This window comes from Ambystoma mexicanum, chromosome 6q (genome assembly GCF_040938575.1).
Source record: "Ambystoma mexicanum isolate Mex_15411 chromosome 6q, UKY_AmexF1_1, whole genome shotgun sequence".
Classification (NCBI taxonomy): Eukaryota; Metazoa; Chordata; class Amphibia; order Caudata; family Ambystomatidae; genus Ambystoma; species Ambystoma mexicanum.
The window spans coordinates 810,494,676-810,522,247 of record NC_090937.1 but is presented as its reverse complement, the minus strand read 5'-3'; the positions used below and the strand labels follow the sequence as shown (position 1 = coordinate 810,522,247).

At 45.6% G+C, this 27,572-nt stretch overlaps 1 protein-coding gene across 3 annotated transcripts in view; it reads right to left on the bottom strand.

The window, feature by feature from the left end:
• Positions 1-256: 256 nt before the first annotated feature.
• TMEM144 (transmembrane protein 144) overlaps positions 257-27,572 on the bottom strand; it is a 377,037-nt gene continuing 349,721 nt past the window's right edge. For 2 of the 3 annotated variants that reach the window (XM_069631334.1, XM_069631336.1), the window contains one exon: positions 257-690. In XM_069631334.1, the coding sequence (XP_069487435.1) occupies positions 607-690 (84 nt within the window). In that variant the 3' untranslated portion in view covers positions 257-606. The remainder of the gene's footprint in view (positions 691-27,572) is intronic. The other variant, XM_069631335.1, reaches the window with a different exon arrangement.

Here is a 27,572-nt window from a genome sequence, read left to right as displayed (position 1 = left end):
TAATGGAGAGCAGTGTAGGCTCGTATCCTATGACCCATTAAACGGTGTACTATACTTACCAGATAGTATTCTTGTACTGTCACAACACTGATGCTTTCATGACTTCTGAATTTGATATATCATCAAAAAAACATGCAGAAAATTTGTTGTAAACAGACAATTAAAGTTATCGAATTCGACATTAGCTACATCATTAACTGATCCAAGGACTTTAACATGTACGCGGTATTTTTAACACATAAATATGACCAACAGCACGATTTTTTGGGTTTTTAATAAATATGGTTACGTTGGCAAACATCTGCAACTCTTCCATACATACATGTACCAACAAAGCCACAGAAAACAGCCTTGATTTTCCATAAGAAACAGCTTTTCCTTTTTGTCCCTGGTCACATTGCTTTATGGTTCATTTTCACAGTGCACGTGGCCAAAATCCATTCGGGAAATGTTGGGAAAATCCAGATCTTTGAGGTGTGTATTAACAATCAACCCGGGCACAAGTACAGTCTTTCTTGAAAAAAAGCATTCATCGAGTTTCATTGTTCCAGGTAACTATCCTCCAGAAAGATCAGCAGCACCATCTGCTGGACATACTAAACATCGTCAGACTCTGGAGAAAGCTGTGGAGAGGGAACCAGCCAGAATGATGCAAAACGCCACAGCAAGAATAATGTAGTTTTTCATCCCCTATTGGAAAAAAAAGAAATACATTATTCGAATAATGAATTTAGGCAATGTGTGAGAAATAAAATGTGTTAAGTAGAGTAGCACTCCTTACGGAGGCAAGCCATGTCAAAATGATTACGTTGAGCTTTTACGTTACAATCAGTACACTCGAAAATATAATTAAAAACAACACATTTTAACGGTTCACACTCGTGGGTAAAGTTGAAAGAAGCCCCATTTTGAATGATTAAGCATCAAACCCAAAGTGCGTTTATGAATTCTAGCTCAGACAACTTAGAAAAGCAGTGAGCTGGTTTAAGAATGCCATTACAGGTTTCTGCTAGAGACATTCTTCCTCACACAGATTATCATGTTTGGAAATCGCTTAATGCATGGACTAGTATACAGAAAATCTTCCACATAGCCACAGCAGCTATCTCATAGAAGAAGGATTCCTCAGCACCGAAAGTGAGATCTTCACTGCCTATATGGAACTATTCATGATCCCCTACCTCAATCCCATCCAAGGAACCCAATCCACAGAATCCAAAGAACAGTAGAAAGACGACTAGAAACCGTGTTACAAGCACACACACCATTTTCTTCCCAGGGAAGAGTTGGGAGAGTGACGAGGAACCAAGCCATGGGAAGAAGAATGCATCAATAAGCAAGAGCATTCTCAGAGGTAAGTAAGGGGCTCCTTTAATGGACACCTTCCTCCCACAGATTTCTCATATTTGGAAAGACTCACAATCAACTGAACTAGAATTCCAAGTAGCACAGGAATTTGTGAGCAACCACTATGCTCTTGGCCAGATGTTATGGAGGTTCTGGCTGAAGAACACAGGACATGTCTCTCTGTTGCCATGGAGACCAAGCAGTAACGTTGGACGAAAGTGTGTATGAAACCCAGTTTGCAGATTGTCCAGGTGTACAATGCCTCTCCTCAAAGCTGAAATGGCTTCACGATCCCCATTTGAGGGTGCCCAATATGTTCTGGAAGTGCCTTATGTGCCAGATAATAACAGGTCAAGTCTTAGTTAACATCAACAACTATGGCTGGGTAGGATGCTCCTTAATAGCCACCTCTGCAATGCATTTCGTGGACTGAGAAACCTTGCAACAGGTCAGGTGTCTATCCAGGATTCTTTTTCCTCGGAAACCTAGAAGCAGAGATGTATCCTGGCATCCAGGCAATGAAACCACATCTCTATCATGGATAGTAGTGAATGGGGAAAATAAATAGGCACAGTTCCTCGGAAGCACATGGAACTCCACTACTCCTTCAGGCAGAGAAAATGCTGTCACCAGCAGAGTGGCCTTCTCTATAAGAGAAGAAGAGTAAGATCCAGATACAAATCCTGCATCTCATTCACGCATCATGGAGACTTAATAATAATCTGAAAGATGGATTTCAGTTAGTACATATCATTTCCAAATCATTCTGGGAGTCGTTTACGACAATAGCATGTGCATCCTGCTTTTTCTTCAATTCCTCCACTACTCTTGTAGGATTTAAACCAGGATCACATGCCACTATCCCTACTTGATTGCCTAAACCTTTTGGCATAGATGAGTTTGTATTATTATCACAAAGAGCCACATTTCCATTATTATGTATTTCTCCATGAATCTAGAATCGCACTTTGGGATTTCCGCTGCACAATTTCAAAACTCTTTTCCTTTTTAACACATATCATATCTTCTGGAAAAAATCCTAATGGTCGAAATGCCACAGAGGTCTGATCATCCAATGTATTCTTTTTCTTATTAGGGGGAGTTGTTATATTATAAATACCATATGTAGTTACCTCTTGACTAGTATCAATCACTGATTCAATATTGACCAATGTAATGTTTTTACAAATCATCTCCTTTTCAGCATGAGGTTCCTTTGTTACCGTAATACCGTGAAAAGGCCCATCAGCCACACCAATTCTTCTTAATGACATAAATCTCCTTTTCTCTCAGCTTTTCAGTAACCAGAGAATCGTGCGAAGAGAGCACAACATCCACCAAACTAGTCAGCCCATGTTTGATAACTTGTTGGTCTTTATATAAACTATTGCATATTGTGAACAGTGCTTTCAAAATTATCAGGGTTTCAGGCTCTGTACAAATGTCTAAATTAGAAACATCAGACTCCATATAATTTGTTTGATGGCTAGGAGAAGAGGAGAAAACATTTGCTGCTATTTGTGTTAAGTCCAGTGACTTGGATAGATTTGCCTTGGAATTCGATTTTTTGTCCACAGGTGAGGCAGAGCTTCCTAGTGCCAAATCAGAGATAGTGACTGCATTTGATTCTGCTTGATATGATATGATATTTTATTTGTATTGCGCTCGTACACAAGTGTTTCAGAGCGCGACAAGGCAAGGGAGGGGGAACGGGGGAGAAACAGAACAACGATCTTACTAGGCCCAGTGACATTGAGAACGTGCAAGTGCATGGGAAAGGGAAAGGAGAAAAGTGCATGGAAGGGGAGAGTGGAAAGTGCAGAGCAGAGGAGAACAGATAAATAATAATAAATACAAATAAATAGATAATGAAGCAATAACAGAGGGAGTGCGGTCAGCAAGTGGCCAGAGCTGTGTTTACGGCAGCAGAACTGGGTAAGTCTGATAAGTGCATAAAAAAAGAAAAATGGGGCGTGAGGGACTGTGGGGGTTACAGGTACAGTCCCCAGTGCGAGGGGTGGCCAGGAGGTAGTGCAGAAGGGTGGCAGGGTGAGCCGGTACCTGGGCCCAGAGGACAGAGTGTGGCCAGGTGCCCAGTGCCAAGAGAGTGTATAAGCAGGGCAGAGGGGGAGCAAAGGCAGATGCAAAGAGGAAGGTCTTGAGGTGCTTCCGGAACCAGAGATGGTTCTCCTCAAGTTTTAGAGTGGCAGGGAGGCTATTCCAGAGGGAGGCCCCAGCCGAAGACAGAGATCTCCCCCCAGCCCGTTTCTTTGAAAAGCGACTGACCCTGAGGGAGTTACAGGTAGAGGAGCGAAGGGCTCGAGAGGGGAGGTATTTGCAGAGGGATAGCTGAAGGTATTTTGGGCCCAGAAAGCCTTGTGGACAATGCAGAGGGTTTTAATTTTAATGCTTGCAACCACTGGGAGCCAATGGAGAGATTTCAGAGCTGGAGAGATACGATCTAAGGGCTTGAGGCCAAGGACAAGTCTCACAGTCCTGTTCTGGATTAGTTGAAGAGGACGAAGAGAAGAGGCAGATAACTTTAGAAAAAGGCTGTTACAATAATCCAACCTAGAGAGAATCAGAGCTTGGGAGACAGTGAGCTTCTGGGTAAAGGAGAGGAAAGGAAGAGTACCTCTGAGGAGGTGCAGTAGGAAGTTTGACTTTTTAGAGACATCCGAGGTGTGGGAGGAGAAGGAAAGTGTGGAGTCAAAGATGACCCAGTGGTTCTTAGCCTCGCATGTGGGGATGGGAGGAAGATCAAGCGAGGCCGGCCAGAGAGAGAGAGGGGAAAGGATGGAGAAGGTGTGCCGATGAGGGGGATCTCAGTCTTGCTGGCATTCAGGCAAAGATCATTGGCAGCACACCAAACTTGAATGGCAGTTAGGCAATCCGAGATGAGAGAGGGAGAGGAGGTGGCAGAGAACAGCCTGAAAATGAGTTGAGTGTTGTCAGCGTAGCACTGGAAATGTGAGCATAGAGTGGCAATGCAGTGGGCGAGAGTTGCCAGGTATTGGTTGAAAAGCCAGGGCGTGAGGTTAGACCCCTGGGGAACACCACAGGTAGAGAGGAAGATAGATGATTGGAAGGTCGATCAGAAAGGAAAGAGGTCAGCCAGGCCAGAGCCTGATTGGTGATACCCAGGTTCTCACGGAGACGGTTGAGCAGAATGGTATGGTTGACCGTGTCAAAGGCAGAAGAGAGATCGAGTAGGATGAGGACAGAGGGAATGTTAGAGTCGAAGTTGGAGAACAGATCTTCACGGATGTTCAGGAGAGCAGTTTCCGTACTTCTGGCCGCCCTGAAACCAGACTGGTGGTCATGGAGACAGCCAACAGAATCAGAAAGAAGGTTAAGCTGGGAGATGGACAGCTTTTCAAGGAGATTGCCGAGAAAGGGAGTAATGCAGATTGGGCAATAGTTAGCAGGACAGGAAGGATCCGCTGAGGGTTTCTTGAGCAGAGGATGCACAAGGGAGTGTTTCATAGGGGAGGGGAAGGATCCTGAGGCAAAGGAATGGTTGCAGAAATCAGCAAGGGCTGGAGCAAGGGTGTCAATGTAGTCCTTGATGGTTTTAGAGGAACAGGGATGAACCTGTTTTGATGAGGCTTTCATAGATCGGACTTGTCTAGCGACCTCATCAGGGGAGAAGAGAGGAAAGGAAGAGAAGGAGGGAGGGGGGGTTGCTAAAGGGGGGTTAGCAAGTGAAGACTGAGGGGGAATAGGAAGGGGAGGGGAGGAGAGGGTGGACAAGATATCCTGGGTTTTGGAGATAAAGTGAGAGGCAAGGTCATTGCAGAGAGCCTTGGAGGCAAGAGGAGGGGTAGAGACTGCAGCAGGGTTGGCAAGCTCCTTACAGATTTTAAAGAGTTCAGCCGAGTTGTTAGATGCCGCAGAGACACGGGCTTGAATGTGGACTCTCTTCTTGGTGTGGACAGAGAGTCTGTATTGCCTTTGGAGCTGGCGACAGGCCAGTTTGTCAGAGGATGAACAAGAAGCCCTCCATTTCCTCTCAGCCGCCCTACACTTACGTTTAAGTGTAGTTAGGTCAGAGTAATACCAGGAATTACACTTGGCTTTGGACTTCAAGCTGATCCTCATGACAGGGGCAAGAGCATCAAGAGTAACAGAAATGGAAGAGTACAGAAGGGAAAGGGTTGTGTCCGGGTGTGAGTCAGCCGGAGGAGGAGAGGGGGGAGAGAAGGTGGCAGCAAAAGCCTCAACTGGCACACGCTTCAGGTAGGTGGCAGTGTAGGTGTGAGCTTGGTTTGGGGGGAAGAGAGTGAGAGATGCGAGGAGAGAAGGCAGTGGTCACTCTAGGATAGAGGAGTGGTCAGAGGTTTAGAAAGTTGGAGGCCGAGGAGAACAGGACATCGAGTGTGTGTCCAGCAGAGTGCGTCGGGCCAGAGGGGAGGATAGAGAGTGAGAGGGAATTGCAAAGGTCGCAAAAGAGCAGAGATGAGGGACAGGGAGAATCTAGGTGGATGCTGAGGTCACCAAGGAGGAGGAGTTGAGTGGTAGAGGTCAGGAGGGAGGAGGAGAGGTCAGCCCACTCAGAAAGAAAAGAGGTGATTTGCCCAGGGGGCCGGTAGAGAGTAGCAACAGTAAGAGCGTGGCTAGGAGATATTGACAGTCTGCAGACAAGGCATTCAAAGGAGGAGTAAATCTGAGTGGGAATGATGGTGGCAGGAATCCATTCTGGAAAGAACAGGGCTACACCCCCTCCGGGCTGGGTGGATCTGGGTGCGGAGAGGATCTTGTAAGCATCAGGGAGGAGAGTGTCAAAGCTTGTGACAGAGCTGGCTGTGAACCATGTCTCTGTAAGACCGAGGACATCAACGTCTAGTTCTTCAAGGAGGTGGCAGATGTCAGAGGAGTGTTTGACAGCAGAGCGAGAGTCGAGAGTGGAAAGGTGAAGAAGGTTGCCGGCCTTAAAGACTTTCCGGGGAGGGGTACAAATCAGAGGTACGCCCTGCAGAGTTGTGGAGTTGGCCTGAAAAGGGGCAGAGGAGGAGTGAAGAGTGGGCGAGGTAGCCAAAAAAAGAGAGGAGGGGACAGCCGGAGATGAAAGGAAGTTGATGAGGCGAGGGAACCGCCTATCAAAGAGGAGGAGATTGGCCTGAGGACCTTGGACCATGACAGTGCCGTTTAGGTAGACATTAAGGATGACTCTGGAGGAGTCGAATGAGGCCATGAGGACTTCCCAGCGAGTGCCACCGTTAATGGGAGAGGAGGAGGCAGGACAGAGCACAGAGATCATATGGGGGGTCCATAGATCTGGCGAAGGAACAACAAAGAGGATGTCAGTGAGGGTCTGTCTGGAAGAGGGGCTGGTATAAGTATCAGCGATAGGGAGACCGGGTTTGAGGCCAAGATTTCCTTTTTGAACTTCTTCTTTCCAGACTTAGTGAGAAGGGAAGGATAGTTGATAGAGAAACAGTTGGAATAGATGGGAGAAACAGAAAGCGCCATGAGTGAGAAGAGAGGAGGCAGAGGGAGGAGTAAGCAAGTACAGCAGTATAGAGCAGTCACTGGCCTAGCAGGTAACAATCAGTGGCCATAGTTAAATGCAAAAACACACCCAAGTTTGACTTTCCAATTTAAATGCAAAAACACACCCAAGTTTGACTTTCCGATTTAAATGCAAAAACACACCCAAGTTTGACTTTCCAGTCACATGCAAAAACACACCCAAGTTTGACTTTCCAGTCAAATGCAAAAAACACACCCAAGTTTGACTTTCCAACCAAATGCAAAAACACACCCAAGTTTGACTTTCCAATTAAATGCAAAAACACACCCAAGTTTGAATTTCCAATTAAATGCAAAAACACACCCAAGTCCAATTTAAAAGAGGGCAGAGTGGTTAAGGAAATACAAATGGGAGTGAGATGGTGAGTATGGTAACGGCTTCAGATGAGTACATGAGAGAGAGGGTAACTAACCCATGCAGAATGTGGTAAGAGTCATGGTAGTCCGAATAGTCCAGGGGTAGCAGCCTCAGGGAGGGTTGGGCTGTGGCAGTAAACAAGAGTCTCATTTAGTGACCTGTATAGCAGACAGGGAAGCCGACAGGACCTTAGAAGTGGGCCTTTGTAGATGGTGCCGGCTCCCGCCTCTTGGTTGCTCCGATTGGGCAATGAAGGCCCAGGCAACCAATGAGGGTGGGAGTCAGGCAGGGCTAGAGGACATCAGGCAGTCGAAGAAAAGGTGAGGCCATCTTGGAGGGGCCCAAAAAACCAATGTGAGCAGGGCATGTCATAAGGTAGCTGGCACAGTGTATAACCCACAAGCTGGGTTCACAAGGAATCAGAGGAGCTTCAGTGTGCAATGCACTGCCAGGGCAGCAAAATTCGAAAATAAAAATGCGTTTTTCCCCCCCGAAAATCGCGTTTCACGCGCTTAAATGAAGACAGACTTTAAGGGCTTACCCTGCAGGCTGTTCTGCTCTCCGGAGCATGTAGAAATTACAAATGGCCAGCCAAGCCACAGGTGTGGAGGATCAGCCCAGGGAAAGCATCGAAGTTAACGGAAGAGCCAGCCTCCTCGTGGGCCCTGTAGATGGTGCCGGCTCCCGCCTCTCGGTTGCTCCGATGGGCAATGAAGGCCAAGGCAACCAATTGGGGTGGGAGTCAGGCAGGGCTAGAGGACATCAGGCAGTCGAAGAAAAGGTGAGGCCATCTTGGAGGGGCCCAAAAAACCAATGTGAGCAGGGCATGTCAGAAGGTAGCTGGCACAGTGTTTAACCCACAAGCTGGGTTCACAACGAATCAGAGGAGCCTCAGTGTGCAATGCACTGCCAGGGCAGCAAAATTCGAAAATAAAAATGCGTTTTTTCCCCCCGAAAATCGCGCTTCACGCGCTTAAATGAAGACAGATTTTAAGGGCTTACCCTGCAGGCTGTTCTGCTCTCCGTAGCATGTAGAAATTACAAGAAATGGCCAGCCAAGCCACAGGTGTGGAGGATCAGCCCAGGGAAAGCATGGAAGTTAACGGAAGAGCCAGCCTCCTCGTGGGCCCTGTAGATGGTGCCGGCTCCCGCCTCTCGGTTGCTCCGATGGGCAATGAAGGCCAAGGCAACCAATGGGGGTGGGAGTCAGGCAGGGCTAGAGGACATCAGGCAGTCGAAGAAAAGGTGAGGCCATCTTGGAGGGGCCCAAAAAACCAATGTGAGCAGGGCATGTCAGAAGGTAGCTGGCACAGTGTTTAACCCACAAGCTGGGTTCACAACGAATCAGAGGAGCTTCAGTGTGCAATGCACTGCCAGGGCAGCAAAATTCGAAAATAAAAATGCATTATTTCCCCCCGAAAATCACGCTTCACGCGCTTAAATGAAGACAGATTTTAAGGGCTTACCCTGCAGGCTGTTCTGCTCTCCGGAACATGTAGAAATTAGAAGAAATGGCCAGCCAAGCCACAGGTGTGGAGGATCAGCCCAGGGAAAGCATGGAAGTTAACAGAAGAGCCAGCCTCCTCGTGGGCCCTGTAGATGGTGCCGGCTACCGCCTCTCGGTTGCTCCGATGGGCAATGAAGGCCAAGGCAACCAATGGGGGTGGGAGTCAGGCAGGGCTAGATGACATCAGGCAGTCGAAGAAAAGGTGAGGCCATCTTGGAGGGGCCCAAAAAACCAATGTGAGCAGGGCATGTCAGAAGGTAGCTGGCACAGTGTTTAACCCACAAACTGGGTTCACAACGAATCAGAGGAGCTTCAGTGTGCAATGCACTGCCAGGGCAGCAAAATTCGAAAATAAAAATGTGTTTTATTTTTTTTTTCCGAAAATCGCGCTTCACACGCTTAAATGAACACAGATTTTAAGGGCTTACCCTGCAGGCTGTTCTACTCTCCGGAGCATGTAGAAATTAGAAGAAATGGCCAGCCAAGCCACAGGTGTGGAGGATCAGCCCAGGGAAAGCATGGAAGTGAATGGAAGAGCCAGCCTCCTAGACTTAAACACATATTCAGCACTGAATTATTATCAATTGGGTTAGTAAGCGAGAGGTCTCAAGGAATTAGATCTTCATTTTGTAACGTAATAGGGCAATTTACGGACGAGGTTATTACACAGTCTACACAATCCATTTGATTGCTTGCAATCGGCTTTAAAAAGTCAGTTATTTTGCTTCAATCACTTTTTTCCAGGTTCTTAACGTCACAGATGTTTTCAATATTGCCAGGAACAGTCGCCTTAATGGGGTTAGTATTTGTCTTTATCTTTTTCCTTTTTAAGTCGCAGGTAACTGATAAGGCACGCGCACAAATCAAGTGCTCTTTACTGCACAGATGATATCTTCGGTTTACCGCTAGAATAATTGGTGAATGGAAGCCGAGTTTCAAAATGCATATACTTTCCAAAGGGGGCGGAGCTGTAATGCGTAGAGCGTTAAGGTTGCCAGTAAATGATTATTTCACATAGATAGCGTTATGTGCGATTGCAAATGGTTTCATGAAGCCATGGTACCAGCGCACCAAAGGGCAGTAAAACCTACCAAATGCGCAAGATTGCAACATACCGCAGCAAACCAAAGGAAACCACTCGTCCACACCACTCACCACCCCGCGATCTGTGCGGGATATGAGCTTTTATTAATTTGCAAAAGTTGTTGAAGTCAGCGATCCACCTCCAGGCAATAGGCAATGAAGAGATACTCTCCACAGGTAACCACTTGTTGTGCTTCTTTAAGGGCCTGTTTCAAGTGTCAAGTACATGGTGTGTAGTCAAACATCTATGCTGTACAGTAACTGTACAGACAAATACATTTTTGCATATTTTTAATCATCACTTGCTGGGGAGTAGTGTGCAGTGCTGCTGCATGCTCCAAAGTCACTCTTTTACCGTTTACTGAAATCAATTGACCCAGATACAACACCTCCTGCTGGCAATACGGAAACTTTGCTCTGTCCACCATATATCCTTTAGGAGAGAAAAACCGGTGTCCACTAGCTGTGGAATACTCGCTACCCATACACACCAAGTGCGTTTGTATAAACAAACAGTAGTTATAATTGGTATGTTACATACGGTTTAGGAAGTACATTCAGTCATACAAATTTAGTAGCAAAAAGAGTGTTATTATAAAGATAATCAAAACATACAGTAGATCCATACATTTCTGAATCACATTACAATGAATTCATTGCTTTCTTACAAATACATATATATTCATACATAGATAATTGCCCAACGCATTTTGGGACAACAGTCCCTTCATCAGGAGCTTAAGTTCCACTGTCCTTTTTACATCAAACTTCACAGTGATCTATAGTGTGACATAAAAGGTAAAGTATATGATCATTACTTACTATATAGCCTATTTATATGTATACAATGGCTCTCAAGAAACCCCATTGGTCATTCACCTGGTAAGAATCTGGTGTGGAATTTCAGGGAGGATAGCCCCTGTTCAAAGAATTACGGGAGGACGATGATAAAACCTAAAAAGGCGGTAAGGGATACATTAAGATCTGTCTGTAACAGAGGGATACTGAGGGATACTCTTAGATGAGATAACAAATCTATTTAGATTACTAAGAAAGATGAGACTAAAAATATTCTTTGATTTACAGCCCCTTATTGAGGAACCACGAGTCACGCTTGACTACTAAGAGATGAAACCTAAAAGCACATTTGACCCTCCAAGTAAAACATGGCCTTGAGACTCTTTGAAACCCAGATATGAAAAAGGTTAACTTTAGGAAAAGCCCAAATATAATATCAGAAAACACCAAAGCCAACAGATTAGGGATCTTTCAGATGACTACATTCTTACACTTAAACCAGCTGATAAAGGGGGGGAACAACAGTGATTACGGACACTAGCTTCTACAACTCACAATGTATGGCATTACTTAACGATAGCAACACCTACATACCTATAGAAGGCAATCCCACACCCGTGATAACTACACTCATAGAAACGATACTAGAGAAAGCTCTGGAGAATGGCTGGATCAACCCAAAAACATTAAAATTCCTCACAAAAGAAAATCCTATTACTCCAGTCTTCTACGAACTACCTAAAATTCATAAGAACCTCTGCAATCCCAACACTAAGACCTATAGTGGCAGGTACAGGGAGTATTTCTGAGCCCCTGGCCGCTACGTGGATCAGGTTCTCCAGCCAATAGTCAAAAAGACTAGCACCTACCTGAGAGGCACCGCAGACATTCTGAATATCCTGAAGGATATCCAAGATTTGCGATCTGATGATCTAATGTCATCATTTGATGTACGAAGCTTGTATACATCCATCCCTCATGAAGGCGGTCTAGAGGCTCTTGAATGGTCCTAACTGAGGGAAGATAATTGTAGGGCAGCCAAAGTATTCACGTTGGAACTCACCAAAATCATTCTTCAGGTTTGACAATCAGTTCTACTTGATATGATATGGCATTTATAACTCGCCTATACACAAGTGTTTCAAGGCGCGAAAAGCTTACAAGCTGCTGGCACATCCATGTGATCTGCCATGGAACCCGCATATGGAAACTTGTACATGCATTACCTAGAGACACTATCAATTTTGAATCACCCACATTGGGATTCCAAGTTAATTACCTGGAAAGGGTATATTGATGTTGTCTTCATAATCTGGAGTGGCGATCGGGTTCAATTGGACGGGTTTCTTCTATACCTGAATTCAATCAATGATCGTATAAAATTCACTATGGAAGTCGGATTGCCCAAACTCCATTACCTTGATGTCGAACTTAAAATCAGATGGCAGAGTGACTACTGATCTCTTTCATAAATGAACAGATGTCAATAACACTCGCCATTATATTAGTCAACACCCTAGACATCTCAAGGACAATCTACCGTACAGCCAGTTCCTTCGGGCTAAGGGGATCATTTCAGATGATACCACACTTGAACTTGAGTATTCGAAGATGACCGCTAAATACACAGGAAGGGGCTACCCAGAGAAGGTAATTGAGGCGGCTAAAACCAGAGCTAGCCAGATGACCTGTGTAGATCTTCTGAAGATCAACCCCAAAAGCAAGGAGATTCCTTTCCTTTACACACTCAAGTATTCTAGTCAGAGTCCCCAAATAACCAGACTCATCAAGAAGAATTGGTGGTTGATCCAACTCGAAACACAGCTCCAAAACCTCTTTCTGAAACCTCCACTTATAGCCCACAAGAGGGGCACACATTTTAGGGATCAACTGGAGTCAAACCACACTACAAAAGAAGAAAAGTTCGCTTGTCTGCACTGTAACAACAGCAACAACATCAGTGTGACCAATATGCACTTCATGTTAGGGGTGTCTGGTTTCTGGTATGAAACACAATGAATGAGACAGCCCTGCCTTAAACTTGCATGAATACAGTGTGGAGTGCTGAATGGCTGGATACTTGTCCCAATACAAATTCCTTGTTGTGAGTGTCTGAGAGGGAGGAGAATGGCCTGAATGCACTGTGAGCCTGATTGGCTGCCCGCCTGCCTGAATACCATTCTGAGTGATTGACTGCCTGAGTGTGACCCAGCAGAGTGAATGGGAGACAGAACAGTATATTTGGGGACCTCTCACTGCTAGAAATTGTTAAGAAGTTGGAGTTGATACCTGATGCTTACTCTCAAAGCCGAGCCGGAAGAAGAAGGTGAACCACTGTTTCCCTTCAACATAATCTGAAAGTTGCTGTGCCTTCAAGAAATTGATCCAAGAGATGACCTGGCTAGAAGACCTCTTCCTGTGCTACAAGGGACCATTGTGCACCGCTAACCTTCGCCCAAGCGCCCTGGAAACCAGCCTACGAAAGACTGTCAACCAGAGAGGGGAACCGCCAAGGAGAACCAAGAGAAGCACCGGACAGCCGTCCAGCATCGTCGACCAGGGTTTGCAGGTTTGCTATAACCACTGGAGGCCCGTCGAAGCTGTGTTGCCCAGAAGCGGGGAACGCTTGACCCCGAGCCACTGACGACCGGAGCCGCAACGCTCCCGATGATTAAGACACTTTGAATCCTAGGAATCTCTCGCCAGCACCGTCGACCACTTTGTCCCGCCGGAGAAAGTCAAGGCTGCCGACTCGTCAAGGACAATCCGCTGGTGGGTTTCCTACCACCTGAAGACCACAGAGACGCTGACGACCCAACACCCTTGCTGGGCCAAAGTTCTTCATTGACTCGTTGCAGCAACAAACTATCGACGCCGGGGTGCACCGCACGCCTCATCTTCGCAGGACGTCCATGACCGATTGTCGATGAGCACCGCCAGGACCTAAGCTGCTGCTTCACCGCTGTTGTTCACCCTTTTCTTTGTGGGATATCGACGATCCTTGGCTCCTGCCTTAAAGGGAGCCGCTCAAGGAGGATCCGTCGACGACCCGACATCGAACTCTGCTATTCCAGGTACATTAGGGTGGTAGAACTTTTTTAAAAGGAATTAAGACTCATTGAACAATATACAGACAGGGCTTGTATTATATCTTTATTTACAGGTTGCCCAGGTGGGGGGATCCTCACACAGAACTGTCTCTAGCTAGACGGGAGTCAGTATTCTGCCATTGCTTCATTTAACTTGCTTTCTTTCTGGGTCTATCGTTGTTTCATCTTACAATCTGATCCGCATGTTATTGGGCTGCTAGCCGCGGGTGCATTTCAAAGGGATCAATATATAAGAGTGGTACCACGTAGACTTGTATACATTTGCCATTATAGTATTGCCAGAGTACAAAGTGTGTTATTTTGTTTGTGTACATAAAGTGAACCTTATTTATATAAAGAACTGTGTTATCATTAACATAGTGTGTGGACATTCATTTGTGGGTGCTCGGGGACTACACTGTACTTGAGAACCAGCCCGCATCACCTCCTGAGAGCTAGGCCTTGATTGCTTGTCCACGTTATACCATATAGAGAATCTTGGCTGGGGTCCTCTGTGCTTCTCCTCTGCCATATAGAGAGCAGGAGTACAGATACCCCCATCCAGTCTTTACAATCATGAAGGACAGTTATGTTAGACACCCAGGAATGGGGGCACAAATCAAGCTTAGATATTTTGGCACCTGTGATTCAATGTCAGTGATCTAAGGACTTAGTTGTCGCTGCGGGATCTTCCATGTTGGGCAAACAGCGAGAAAAGTTAAAGACTGGTGCAATGAGCACAAGAGTAACAAAGACCAGAAATGTACGTTCCCCAGTCGCTAGATATTTCACTGAAAAAAGAAACTCAGTAGCCCAAATTAGATTTATGGTTCTAGAAATAGTTCCCAAATGGGATGAACGAGGATTTCCATTTGGGTGCCTTTCTATATGACACCCTATGGAGTTGTGCATGTCACTTCAGAAACATGATAAGGGCTGGATCCAGTGTACATAACAATCTACAATGTGTCTTTCTTTATTGATAAACTCCAGAATAGTGATACAGTCTGATTTGACTCATGAAACTAATAAATGTACTCTTTAGGGATATACCTGACAGATTGTGAGCATGCACACCTCGTTTTGATATGATAGGTTATTTATAACACGCTTAATACCCACAGGTTTCTAAGCGTGGACCCGGGGATCGAACCTGTGTTGCTCCGTGTCGTCTTGCTTCCAAGGCGAGCACGTTGCCCCTGAGCTATCCTCCCAAGACTAGTTTGAGTTTTGACACTCACTTGGTAAGATCTATAATTAGGGATGCCACATAATACCCCATCTATGAGGCACCATAACCTTTTTTCCACCCTAGATCACGGTTGACTACCCCACAGAGTTACCAAATGGAGGAGCCCTTTATCACTTCTCAGTCAATGTTTCCTGGGACACTGTTGTTCCACCGTCTCTTCCTAGATTGACATATCACACTAAAACAACTCCATATGATATTGTTAACGTTTCATGCATCCATGACTCAATTAGCTATCGCTCGACATATTGTATCCAGGCGTCCTGCGCAATTATGTCATTTGTTTACATGTGGCATCATCGCATGGGCACACCGGGATACACAGCAGGTATAAGCGGTCAGTCAGCGCCACTCTGTCCTTACAGGAGTATGCGACTTCACTCCTGGGCTACAAGAGATCATTACAGGAGCAATATTCAGAGAAGGTATGCCTTGCGTCAGCTAGTTCTGTACCGTATATTAAAAACCTATGAGCCCTATAGTCTACTTATGCGATTGAGCCCTTTTGTTACAGGGATTGATCCTGTTGTCTACCTACTCCTACTCCTTACACACACAAGTGCTCGAACCGCACATAGCTGCACAAGATTAAAATAAGGTAAATTCCTGTAATTCAGGACATACCATTTTTATGATCGAACTGTGGCAGCAATATATCAATAGCTCTCTGCTATTTTTCCTTAGAGCACCTACTCTACACCTAACAACCCCAAATCCTGATACTATAATCCAGAAGAATCAGATCTTACACACCATGGGATCTAAGGTATGCGCACACTCAAACTATGTCTCTCTGATGTTTAACGTCCAAACTATCTTGCTATGTAGACCCTTTTCTGACCTCAATTCATTACCCATAAGCCGCAGAGTTAGGTAAGACGATATCCCTCCAAAGTTTATCACCCAACTATCCCTGTTACAAACAGATCTTAATTTATCCCTTAACGCCTTTTTAGGTTTCATCATCATCCTTGAACGGAGGCTATCCTCCCTGAAATTCTACAGCAGATTCTTACCAGGTGAATGACCAATGGGATTTCTTGAGTGCCATTGTATACATATAAATAGGGTATATAGTAAATAATGATCAAACAGAAAAGCTAACATATTGTTATGCTCATCTGGTCTCTGCGGGGACGTTGGGGCACGGTTGGAGCCCTCCCTGGATTTGGATTCCCTGGATCTTGCTTTACCCCCAGTTGCAGCGGTTTGATCTGTTCAGGTTGCTGGCAATGCCCTTGGGGGAAAGTAAGAGGCAGTGAGAATGCTGTGACTGAATTGCGACCCCCCTCAAACCCATCGTGCCAGAATGAGATGCGCAAGCGTTTTCCCATAGGCTCTCACCTGTTATTTTGCAAAGATGAGCTCTCTGTCCTGCTTCTCTTCAGCAGGGGCACTATAGACAGACCCAGTTGCTTCACTGGTCTGTATGCGTAATGGCCCAAACCGGCTGCAACCAATCCTCGTGGGAGGTGAGTGTTGATAACAATGATTATTGTCCGTATGCTTCTGTAAAGTCTTTCCCAATGATTATTGTCCGTATTCTTAATAATGTCTTTCTTTTCACCAATAGGTGTTGAAGATGGCTCTGCTGAGTCACGCTGCTGACAGTGTACCCACACAGTGTCAGAAAAGAATGGAGCAGACCCCACTAGAAGGTAAGTAGGGTTTCTAAATGAAACGCAAGACTTAGATGTTGCGCGGCCACGCGTTAAATTTTATGCGGTTTCTAACCTTGTGTTGTCTTCATTTCTTGCATGGATGGCCTGGCGTCCGAAGATGGAGAACAGCTATCCGGGAAGCTGTTCGCGGCTGCAAGATGGAAGAACCGCGAGGATGCCTGACGAGAAGAAGACTTCTGTGTGAATGAAGACTCCGACGGGTGAGGAAGAGGCGCCCAACAGAAGATGGATTTGAGGAGACAGGTAAGGTGCGCGCTGAAGATACTGGCGTGAAGCTCGTAGTACTTCAAGCGGTGGTATGGCTGGCTAAAGGTAAGGTGCGCGCTACGGATGCCGGATCGAGATTGGATGCGCTCCGGGCAATGGTATAGCTGGATCCAGATAAGGTGCGCATTGAAGATGTACAGCTGGAAACAGGTAGGTGCGCGCTGAAGATGTGAAGCTGGAATCAGAAGATGGAGAGCTGGAAACAGGTAAGAGCTTCAGACGGCGGTAAGCGTTACGCTGCATACAGCAGATTAACGCGAAGCCTCAACATGCGGGTAGGGCCGGCTTAAATAGTCTGGCCCTAGCGACCCCCTTTAGCTCCGCCTTGTGGCCCCACCTCACCACTCCCATAGTTGATTGCATGTGCCTTCCAATGCTTTCTAATGGCCACACCCGGCCTGGATACATGTGCCTTGGACCCCAAGTGTGCAGAGCACACTTTCTTATGAGCCTGGCGCCGTACTGCACACCAACAAATCATCCACATATTGAATCATGGTACTAGGGACATCAATATTTCCTAGGTCCTGATATATAACTTAAAGTACCCTTGAGGAAGCCTAGTATGTTGAAATCGGCTCCCAGCAAACGTAAACACTGTGCGATATTGTCTGGATGCAAGGGTACTGAGAAAAAAGCATTCTTCAAATCCACCATAGTAAAATGAGTCGCCTCAACATATATATTCGCCATTTGCAACTAATCCAGAACAGGACTGCAAGACTTGTCCTTGGCCTCAAGCCCAGGGATCGTATCTCTCCAGCCCTGAAATCTCTCCACTGGCTCCTGGTGGCTCGAGGATGAAGTTCAAGACCCTCTGCATCGTCCACATGGCTTTCTGTGGCCGGGGACCACACTACTTCCAACTCTCTTTTCCTAAGCATCTTCCTTCTAGAGCCCTCTGCTCATCCACCTCCAACTCTCTAAGCGTCAGACACTTCTCCAGGCAGAGAGTGGGGGTAGATCTCTGTCCTCGGCTGGGGCCTCCCTCTCGAACAGCCTCCCTGCCTCTCTCAAACATGAGCAGGACCACCTAAGGTTCCAGAAGCAACTCAAGACCTTCCTCTTACTTTCTGCTCGTTCTCTCTCTCCCTTGCTGATGCTCCTGTCTACTGCGCTACCTGGCCACTCACTGAACCTCACGGGCACCAGGCTCCTGCACGACCAGTAGCCCCTTGCACTGCCTCCGGGCCTCCCACCCACTTAGGGACTGTATCTGCAACCCTACAGTCCCCTGCACTTACTTGAGCTACCACCCTGGCAGCAGTTACTGCGTTTTGCCACTGCATTCTCCCCCTCCCGTCCCCCTGGAACCCACCCTCTTCTCTCCCGCTCACACTATCTGAATGACACAAGGCCTAGCAAGATTGTTTGTTTTGTCCTCCCTCTGTCTACCGTTTCTTGTCTTGTTGCGCCTAGAAACACTTGTGTATAGGTGCGTTATAAATGACTTTCATATGATATGATATCATGATAGGATATCATATCATATCATATGTTACCCAATATTGTAGCAGGGTTTGAAACCACAAGAAACACTACCAGTACTATATCATTTAGGGGGCGTAAATACTGAATTATCCTCCAACTAGCCCCCTTCGAGGTAAATTAGATGCATTTTTCATCATACTGTCATCGGAATTTCAATAATGCATTTGTGACTTCTACAATTTAGCAGTGGTATTTTTCTTTTCATTTCTTTGCTGTGGGAAATGGATGTATTTAGTAATTTTCTCCTGTTTCTTATGCCTCAATGTCTTCAAGGCACTATTTCAGGAGAAGTCCCCTGTGGCCTGTGTGCAAGCCCTATGTTAAGCATCATGTTCTAAGCAATTCTGCTGTACTTTCCAAGTATTTTTAGCCCACCTAGTGTAGCTATGGTTGAGAAGCCAATTCACACTTCTCCAGAGGGATGTGGGGGGATGCAAGTACAGAAAAAGGAGCTACTTGTTCAAATAAAGGCATCCACACAAGGTTTAATTTCTTTAGGCATGTTAGCTTATGCTGCTGGTAGTAAGAACGTTTATATACGCTTAGCAGGTATATACACTAAAGGTTTAGCCAACCAAGAGTTAATGTCTCCAATGTTCCAGCCTGTTGCTCTTGAGATGTTTTGGGTCCTGTTTCATTATTTTGAATGGGTACAAAGGCTCACAACTGGCTGGTTGTTAGTATATTGGTCCTGATGCTTGGTAGCCCCAAGTTTACACATGTTACACATACGCAAATATCAGCCTATGGGAATCTTGCCATTAGGAATATCTGTTTCTTTCTCGTGAGTTCTACCAGTATCTGGCTGTTTTTTGTCTTTTGTTACCAGAAGGGAACTGATTTAGTTAAATAGGATTCCAGTGCTGGCTCCAGCGATGTTAAGGGTGCACAGACTGGGAAGCGGGAGGGCCAGTGAAAAAGGTCGAAGAAGGGAGAATTAGGACCGTTTGTTTTCAATGCAGGATCCGTCATGGTAACAGATAAGCAAGGGTACCTTTACCGGTAACAACCTTCTCTTTTCGCACAACCCTTAAGAAGAATTTAACCCATTTACACAGAATCCTACATTAGTTAACCTATCTGATTAAAAGTGATCTTGTCTCTGAGTATTTCTGTTTCCACGCAGGACCACTCACTGCAGGCACTTGAAGATCAGGGAGTTGTTGGAACATGTGGCTCAGCTGGAGTCAAAGAAACAAAGCACAGAGACAGCATTCTTGTCTGGTCCAGTGGCTACGGTATCAGAACTTCACCACCTGGGCTGATGTTGGATGGGATGCAAATCTGTCCGATCTGTCCACTGTCATTCATTCAACGAATCATCTTTGTGCTTCAGAGTCTCATCACAGCCTTGAACAGCTTAATGGTGCAGCTCCTCTATCTATGGGAAATGATGAGCTTAGGGAGAAACTCTGCTACCAATCCTAGGACTACATCAATTCATAGATTTGGCTGGCACATACACATTGGTGACAGGCACATTCAAACTGTATGGGTCTGTTCCCCTGCTCTGGGCTGAGATGTGCATTCCTAGTCAAAGGCCCAAAAATAATTTCAAACTATTTTCATCAAGGCAGATTCGGGCCAACCCACAAAGTCAGGAAATGTCAAATTAAGCATACATATGTGGCATCAGTTTTGTTCATGTAGGTCTGTTCTCTGGGAATTGTAGTAAAAGTACTGGTGTATAATAAAGGCTGTGAGAGAAGGAATGTTCAAACATTCAATTTTGGGAATTGTAGTCCAAGTACCAATGTGTGTCTAAGAAAGCTCTGATCCCACATACTGGAAAGGCTAGTGAAAGTACCAACTGTGAGAAACCTGAAGGCGTCTCACCCGCTAGTTCCCGGGGATCTGTCATCCAGGTGGCCAGGACATGGCCATCACCTTTGGATCCAGTTCCGGGGGGTGGACCAGTGCGGGAAGATCACATGGATGAGGGGGTTTTCAGAGAGTGGAGGTGGGACAAGGGAAGGTGATATATGGTATACCCCTCCCTTTAACACCCTTTTCCCAAGATACCTAGGTACTCACCCCCCCGTCCCTGCTTTCCTGACATGCATACTTTCTCACGGACAGCTCACCGTGAGCGAAAATAGACTAACACCAGAGCCGTACACCTGACATGTCCCAATACAATGGTCAGGCAACATCAGGCAATTACTGATCATTACACACATCACACTTCGCCACACGGATAAAAGGCGGAGCACGAAAGCACACTCTGAGCGAGGCAAAGCCCAAGAGGAAACAGCGGTTCCAAGATGGAAGTTTAATACAAACAGAAAGACGGCGAGACCAGAGAGGGTTACAAGGAGGGATGTGCCCTTGACCTTTACAGACCGTTACTTTAGCGAACCGTGGAAAGCAAGTAACCTAAGACCAGGAACTAAAGCTGAACAAACCTGCATTGTATGTCAGAGGTACCCAGGGCTCTCCCGCGTTGATAACCAAGTCAAGGAGGAATGGCTGCCACTGTGGTACTGTCCTTGGCTCCTACAACAAAGCAGCACCAGTAAAGACAGTACTGCTGGTGAGTCAGGGAGACTGATACCAAACCCGCCTATGTTAGAACCAAGGTTAGAAGCTGCAACATTGTAAGAAGAAATCTAAAGAGAATAGTGTGTGATACGTATGAGACAAACAACGTGAATATAATTGAAAACCAGAGGAGTGATTGAACTTTGTCTATGGTATCTTATTTGGCCTCTCAGAGTGAGAAGCTCAGCCCTATATCACCCATAAGACATTATGACAGGAAGAATCGCCCCAACATTGAATTTTGGGAAACCGAGTTTACTTTCAAGTACTGATGTGCCCAAAAGACATTGGGCCTCATTCTGTGATTGGAGGTAGTCATGGCGCTATTTGCGCCATAACTGCCTCCAATAACGGTACCGGCACCGGTCTCGTTCAATGGGGATTTACCGGTGTAGTCCGACCTTTGCGGGACCGGTAAGTCCCCATTGAAAAAGCCCTTCCCTATTCCCCTTTGAGCCCGCAAATTGCGGTACCGTTATTAGCTCTGAAGTCCCTTAACGGGTCCCGTCCATAACGCCTTGTCAGAGCAGGCATTAAAGGAGGGACCCGCTAAGGGACCTCGTAGTAGGGCGGTAAGGGATTACCGGCACCGGTCTCCTTACCGGTGCCCGGTATCCCTTACCGCCCTACTCGGAATGAGACCCATCATGCAAAAAATATAAGAGAGGCCTAACACTGCATCCTGAGTAACATAGTGAAAGTATAAAATCGCCCAAAAGACGTTTTTAGTGGGAGGGAGGTCTTGTTTTGCATTTTGCAAAATTAAGTCAATTTCTCAAAGAATCTAAGTTTTTGGCAGAGATTGCAGACTTGGGAGGCTGTATGCAAAAAAACATGCAGGTACAGCGCTACATGGGTGTTTACCCAAAGGTCTCTGTCAGGTATCTAATTAATTGGCAACTATTGAAAGGGGAAGTTTGAGATGGAAGTGGTCATGCAACAGGTCAAGCTAAATCCTGTGCACCTTCAACAGTCTTCGATAGTTGAATGCGTGCTACAATTTGCCCGAGCCCAGCTGAGGGAGACTAATTGTAACAGAGAAAGGATCTGAGCCCGGTTGAAGGAGATCCGTGGTGAACTGTGAGTCACCCGAACAAGGGTATTCTCTAAACAATGGAAAATGGGGATCTGAGCCCGGAAGAGGGGGATCCACAATACTAACTGTGGTATAAAAGGGGTCTGAGCCCGACTGAGGGGGATCCAAGGTGAGACACCTGAATTGAACACTCGAAAGAGGAGAGGAACATTTGTGTTTATTTTGTTCTTGTACATCAGGCCCTGTGAGTCAAGAGACTTTGGAAAAGCAAAGAGACTTGCAGCACAGAAGGCCCTTATGCTGGTAATGGAACTGTGTCCTCATGCCGAAGAAGCCAGAGCGCGTGCTTTGCTCGAGTGAACCGCCTTGTCCCGTGCTGAAAACGTGGGGAAGGGAGGCCAATGGCCTAAACATCCTGACATATGATTTTGTGAACACTTCTTTCTTTTTCATGCACACTACCCCTCACAATGTATGTTCAGCGGTAATAATTGGCAATAGTTTATTTTAGTATGGGCCCTTTAACGAGACTCCACTAGGACTGCATTATTATTATTTGATGGTCATAGCTTGCTCCCATCTGTAGAATTAGGTTTAGACAGGCGTTTATCACACCCTTGTCAAAGGTCAATAAACACCGTTGAACTGTGGTTACTTGTGTTTGTCTTAATGTTGATACCATGCCTTCCTTACACAACACACCCATAAGACATAGAGGACCCTGGTGTTGCATTTTAAGGGAACAGTCTAAGCAGCTAAGCCCTATATCACCCATAAGACATTATGACAGGAAGAATCGCCCCAACATTGAATTTCGGGAAACTGAGTTTACTTTCAAGTACTGATGTGCCCAAAAGACATTATGAAAAAATATAAGAGAGGCCTAACACTGCATCCTGAGTAACATAGTGAAAGTATCAAAGAATCACATTTCTCAAAGAATCACAGTTTTTGCCTGAGATTGCAGACTTGGGAGGCTGTATGCAAAAAAACATGCAATGTTAGAAATCAATGTTGAATGAAAAGCACATTCCGAAGAGCATATCTGAATACAGTTCACATGTATACTTGTTTATTTGTTTTCTTCTAAGAAAACAGCCTTACTAGATAGTCTTCATACATAGGACTGGGAGGATATCTCAGGGGCTAAGCGTTTTTCTTCAAGAGAATGCAGAGCAACACAGGGTAGAATCCCGGTCCCACACTTAGAGACTGATCTCCAGTATTAAGTGTGTTATAAAAGATCAACTAATTATTTCATTAAATATTATGGCGACTGGTAGTGGACAACACACAAGGGGTGGGCCTTTAGGAGGCAAGTAGGCGGGGAGTGTATAGGTACACATAAGGTAGAATGCATTTGCACACGTAGTGAGGGGTCAGAGTTAAGGAGACAGACACCAGGGTGTTTGGTTATCCAAATGCTTTTATTCAAAATGAGCAAAAGGTACCTATTCTCCAAACGGGTTCAGTAGACAGACATGACAACACTCATCAATTGTTGAAAATCAATGATCCCGTAGGTCCCTGTTCCGATTCGCCTAGTAAAGTGCACTGAGAATGGGGGTGTGTGGCTAGCTGACAAACCCCGGAGCAGACGTAGGGGTTGGGGGAGCATGAGTTGGTGTGCTGCTGCACACTGGAACCTTCTGTGCTCTCTCCCCACCTGTCGCCACCTGGAGTGTTGCAGTTTGTTGCATTGCACATATCTCAGAAACCGTGAATCCTAGTGACTTGAAACGTGGTTTTTCGTGGTCCCATCGGGACCTTGAGTTTTGTTCCTCGTTTCAAGACCGGTCCTTCTACAACCACATTGATGTTTCGCTGAATTGAGGCAACAGTCTCATGCGTGAAGGTGCTGAAATCCAGGAAAAGGTGTGCAATGTACAAATGTCATGTAGCCAGTAATGTCCGGAGGGTCCTAACAGGTTACCATACAAAATGTGGTGCAGATTGATGAAACGGTGTGGAATTGTATAAGGAACAACACTTTGCCACAAACCCACAAACACATTTTGACTTTTATAAATATAGATAATAAACAGAGTTAGAAAAATGCCTCACTAGCCCTAACTCTATGGGGAGTTTCCCTGCCTCTACAATGAGACAGTCGCCGTCAAGATGTCAAAAGTAACATCCACCGTCCTGTGTCAAAAATCAAATCTGACCCTCACATTATTAATACTACCAAAATCTACTACAGGGGTAAAATAAAGTGTCCCTTGGCTGCTTTCCTGTAGCCTTTCTATAACTTGTTTGCACCAAGTTTCATTATGAAAGTCCAGCAACTCTAAGTAATCCGAAAACAAAGTTTCACAAAGTAATAAGTGAGGCTTCACCAATTTTATGTCCGCCTACTCCTGGAGAAGTACTTTCTCCTCCCCCTAGATTGGGTCCAAAAATGCCAAGGGGACAATCCTCTTACCTGGTCTTTCCTTTAGGGAATAATTGGTTAATTGCGGTTTCCCTGATCTTTGGGTAGACTTGGTCTGTTCTCCTGCCAAGAACCACCAATAATACTTTCCAAAGTCACTGGGACCAAGAAGAGCAGGGTAAACTTTCAATGTTTCTGTTTTTAACACCTACAAACAATTACCTTTATTGACTGTTTCTCTTTAATAATTCTTGTAATTTGGGTTTCCAAACAAAATAGTCTTTAACTCAGTTTGGCTTGGGTATTTTGTGTGCGACTTTTAGTTCCCACAACTTCAGGGCCATTACAGCTCTGCCACCCATCACTTGACCCGCTGCCACTCAACCCATTTCCAAGATGGGCTCTATCTTTCAGCAAACTGATGTTGCTGACACCAGACCATGATGTTTTTGTTCCAAAGGCTTCCTCCTCGATCCCACTTGGGAGCCACAGGTCGAAACCCTGAGCGGCAGCACAGCCTCTTTGTTCCTTGACAACCCGCCTCCACCATCTGTGGGCACGGGCACAAGGTTTCCTTGTGAGTGCTCCTCTTGTTCTCAGGCTGCCCCCTCCTGGCGCGCCTGGGGACTGCTGCTGATATTGTATATCAATGGTTCCCGCCTTGTGGGGACCGCCTCGACCATTGCCACTAGTCAGTGATCACTCAACACCTGACTGTCGGCCGGTTCATCAGCTTTGCCTGCTCCAGCTCTTGCTTGTCTGCCCATAGTTGGAAGTTCTATGGGGACAGTGTACGGCATCTTCTCCGCTCCCCGATCAGATGTTCTCTGTCATGTTTTATAAAAAATCGGAGGCAGCACCACTGATAGAAGCTCCAATTTCTGCTGTCTCTTGGGCTTTTACAGCGGTTTTCCGCTGGTCTCGTTAATGAAGCACCAGCTTGTAATTTCCTCTTTCACACATCCTTCGGTTCTATGTGTCACTATGTTGACATTGCTCCTCTGCTGCCATTTACTTTCACGGTATTGCTGCTCAGTACTACTGCTGCCATGCATTCTGCATGGCGACGATTATGGGACTCTTGGAGATGCTATTAGGTGTTCCATCATGTCGGCGGCCGTCTGGAGGTATCGGTCTAGTTGTTTCACCCAAGATGGCCGCCGCGTCTCCTAGTGCCGGTTCGGATCAGCGTTCCCTGCGTTGCACCTTCACTGCTCTCTGAAGTTAACACTTTGTTTGCGAGCTTCCCATGTTATCTACCCTCCATGTGTATATTCTGATTTCAGTGCTTTCCTTCGTATTCTGGGCGCCGTGCTGCCAGCTTCCGCTCTCTTAGCGCCTATTCTGCTCCGTCTCTGCCTCCATTTGTTCTACTCCTGTTGCTCAGTCCTTTTCATTCCTGTTCCATTTCTTCCCTCTCTTTTCCCTTCTGCCTCATCCAGCGGACCCTTCCTTCCTATTCTTCCTCGCACCTTGTCTTGTCCTCCTTTTGTTTTCAGCCCTCTTTTTTCTCTCACCTTGGATTTCCTTTATTCCACGCTGGGACCCTGTGTACCGACTTACCTGTGGCTCCTCATTGTCCTCGTCCTCTGGAACTGCTTTCAATCATCCTCCTCCTGCCATCTGACTGCAGTCTGGACATATTCGACCATGGGCAAATAGTACACCAGCCTTTGCCATCCTCCAAGTAGATCCAGCTAGCAGGGTTTTTAATGCTGAGTGGCTTTTTCCCTGCTCAGGAACCGGCTCCCGGGAATCCCCACAGTTCAGTTCCCCAACTTCCCGACAGCGTGGCATCCCAGGGAGCTCGTCCCTACTTACACGATAAAAAGACCAAGAAGAAGACGAAAGAAAGAAGACAGAGCTTCTTGACAGTTCCACTGAAGGCTCAGGTGAGGAGGAAGGGAGGGAGACGACCACAGTACATAACAACTTCTGATCCACCATCTGTTACTACTGCTTCAATTACTTCTCCATCCTGAACCACTGCTACCATGTCTATCACTGATGGTGCTACTTCAGTGATCTCTGTTTTGCCCCTTTTACCTTTTTATTGAACAAATGTTTCCAGTGCTTAAGCAACAACTAGAATGTTTCTGGCACTTCTCTCCTGCAGGACCTCCTTGTCACAGTAGACGTGTATTTATTATCCTTTGTAGGACCTTCATGATTGTTCCTCATTGTAGTATTATCTGGCCTTTGAATTAATACCTGTTTACACAGATACCCTGGTTGATCTAGTATATGTGTTTCCTTATGAGGAGAATTTGTAAGAAGCCTGTGGCTTCGATGGGATTTAATTAAAGGAGCAGTGTTTCCTTGTGAATAGGGACGTAACGCCTGGGTTTGTCACACTGTACATCCCAAACACAGCAGCCACTGACTTAAGAAACACACTCTTGAAAATGGCACCCTAGAGATTTAAAGAATGGACTAGTACATCCAGCTGGCATTTTAAAACCCAGCCTCCAGAGCATAAAATGTGGTGCAGCTTGTGAGAATGTAATGCTCTATATGTTGTACTGCAACCCGTGAATGGGTTTCTTCAACATTTCTTTCAAACAAATAATCAATTTCTTTGGGAGATGATTTGCTCCCTCCTTTCCCCTGAAAAATCCTGTTTACCTTGCAGCTGCTATGTCACATAAGCTAGGCACCCTTAAACAGAAATACTGCTTACATAACTCATTTTCAAAGATCATACATAATCTGCCTTAAATATCCCTTTTCCATATGCAGGTTAAAGGTGTTTCGTGACATTGCAGCCCCAGATGTTAAATCTGTGAAATTCAACATTTATGATATCATGGCTAAATCCATTACAGATTCATGTTATTGTAAACAGGTTTCTCCTAATTTTGTTTTTTATTATACATTTTATTGAGATTTTAAACATACAGTTACATTCCTACAAATAAAACAGATAGGAACCCTAAAAGCTTTGAATTTCCAGAAAAAGTGAAAAATACCAACTATAAGTTCAACATGTACCGAAGTAACCGGTAGTTACTCAGAAAACGTAGCTCTACCTGCTCTAAACTAATGGGATGTAAGAACTAGAAAACAATCTAGTATTTTTAAATTAAGGATAATGAGGGAATGGTGGATTGACAGGAAAGACAGTATCCGTGTATGGTATGATATCAAGGAAATAGTCAAATTGTTTTGCTTTTGTTGCAGATAATATTGAAAATGTATGCCCGTCCTAAGAGTGG